We start from the raw sequence: 1,115 nt of genomic DNA, 5'->3' as shown, positions 1-1,115 counted from the left end.
CACTTGCCACTGGAAGTTTAGACCTGCAGAAGAAGAGCACTAGCAGAGAGCTATAAAAGCTATACAAGAACAATAAAGAGAGAGGGGAAGAAGTGTTATGGGACATCATGTTAAAGGTGGTAATACATCTGTTTTCAAAAATGCATGCTAAAATATGGTTTGAAGTCCTAACCTATCCAGTTCTGACAATAATATCCAATATTACCTTCTCCATTATTTTTCCACAACATGAAAGTAGACTCAATGGTCTATATGACGTAAATTTTCTTTAATAGTTAACAGACACTGGGTGAAATGAAACCATTTAAACACAACAGTTCTTGCTGCACAGTGATTATGTACATGAAAACCAATGCTCCTCAAACATTGTATCCAATCAGGCTGCGTCTGCCAATGATCTCTCCAATATAAAACCACATCAGCACTTCAGTAGCCACCAAGCTGTTCCTTAAGGCCTCCTTAACTGTAAGCTGCTTATATCGGCCTGTCTGGAAGTTTTTAACCATTTGTTTCATGCTCTCAATCGCTTTGGGTATCTCTGCTGGAGATGGTGGAACCAGTTCAACTTTTGCATAATACCAGAAGGTGGATAAACGAGGTTGAGAATACATCACAGCAGCATTCACTAACTTTGGAGTTTGAGTAACCACTGCCTTAACAAGCCACTGAGTTGTTTGAGCCATGACTACAATGGTCTATATGACTCTGGGTTTGTCCAATTCCCCTTTCCTTTAAAGACAGGTTTAATAAGTGCATGTCTCCATCCTAGAGGAATTTCCCCATATTTATATGACTTTGTAAATAACAGATACAATGGTACTGTATATTCTTGCTGAAGTATTCTCAGGTCATTATTACTAATTGTGTCTCCTCCATGTGCTTTGTTTGGATCCAGTTTGTGCAGTTCTTTTTCAATATAATCTAATTTGATTCCAGTTTCTGTGGTTACCCGGATGTCACAAGGACAATTTATCATTCTCTTTGTGGAACCAAACAGTTTTGCATGATATTTTGTAAATATTTCTATGATCTGTTGTGTCTGAGAATAAATTTTAGAATCTACACACAGATTATCAATCTGTATTAATCCTTTCATATTTTATGTTTCTATAAAA

At 36.8% G+C, this 1,115-nt stretch overlaps 1 protein-coding gene across 1 annotated transcript; it reads right to left on the bottom strand.

Moving 5' to 3' along the window:
- Positions 1–257: 257 nt before the first annotated feature.
- On the bottom strand, positions 258–687 carry LOC122800745 (ATP synthase subunit g, mitochondrial-like). The gene has a single exon (XM_044069990.1). It carries the CDS (start codon positions 681–683, stop codon positions 360–362), a length of 324 nt encoding a protein of 107 aa, XP_043925925.1. The 5' UTR covers positions 684–687; the 3' UTR covers positions 258–359.
- Between the last annotated feature and the right edge of the window lie 428 nt (positions 688–1,115).

The sequence above is a fragment of the Protopterus annectens genome, chromosome 4.part1, assembly GCF_019279795.1.
Source record: "Protopterus annectens isolate FY-2018-M chromosome 4.part1, PAN1.0, whole genome shotgun sequence".
In the NCBI taxonomy this organism is placed as follows: Eukaryota; Metazoa; Chordata; order Ceratodontiformes; family Protopteridae; genus Protopterus; species Protopterus annectens.
The sequence above is the reverse complement of the archived record's forward strand: the minus strand, read 5'-3'. Positions and strand labels throughout refer to the sequence as shown.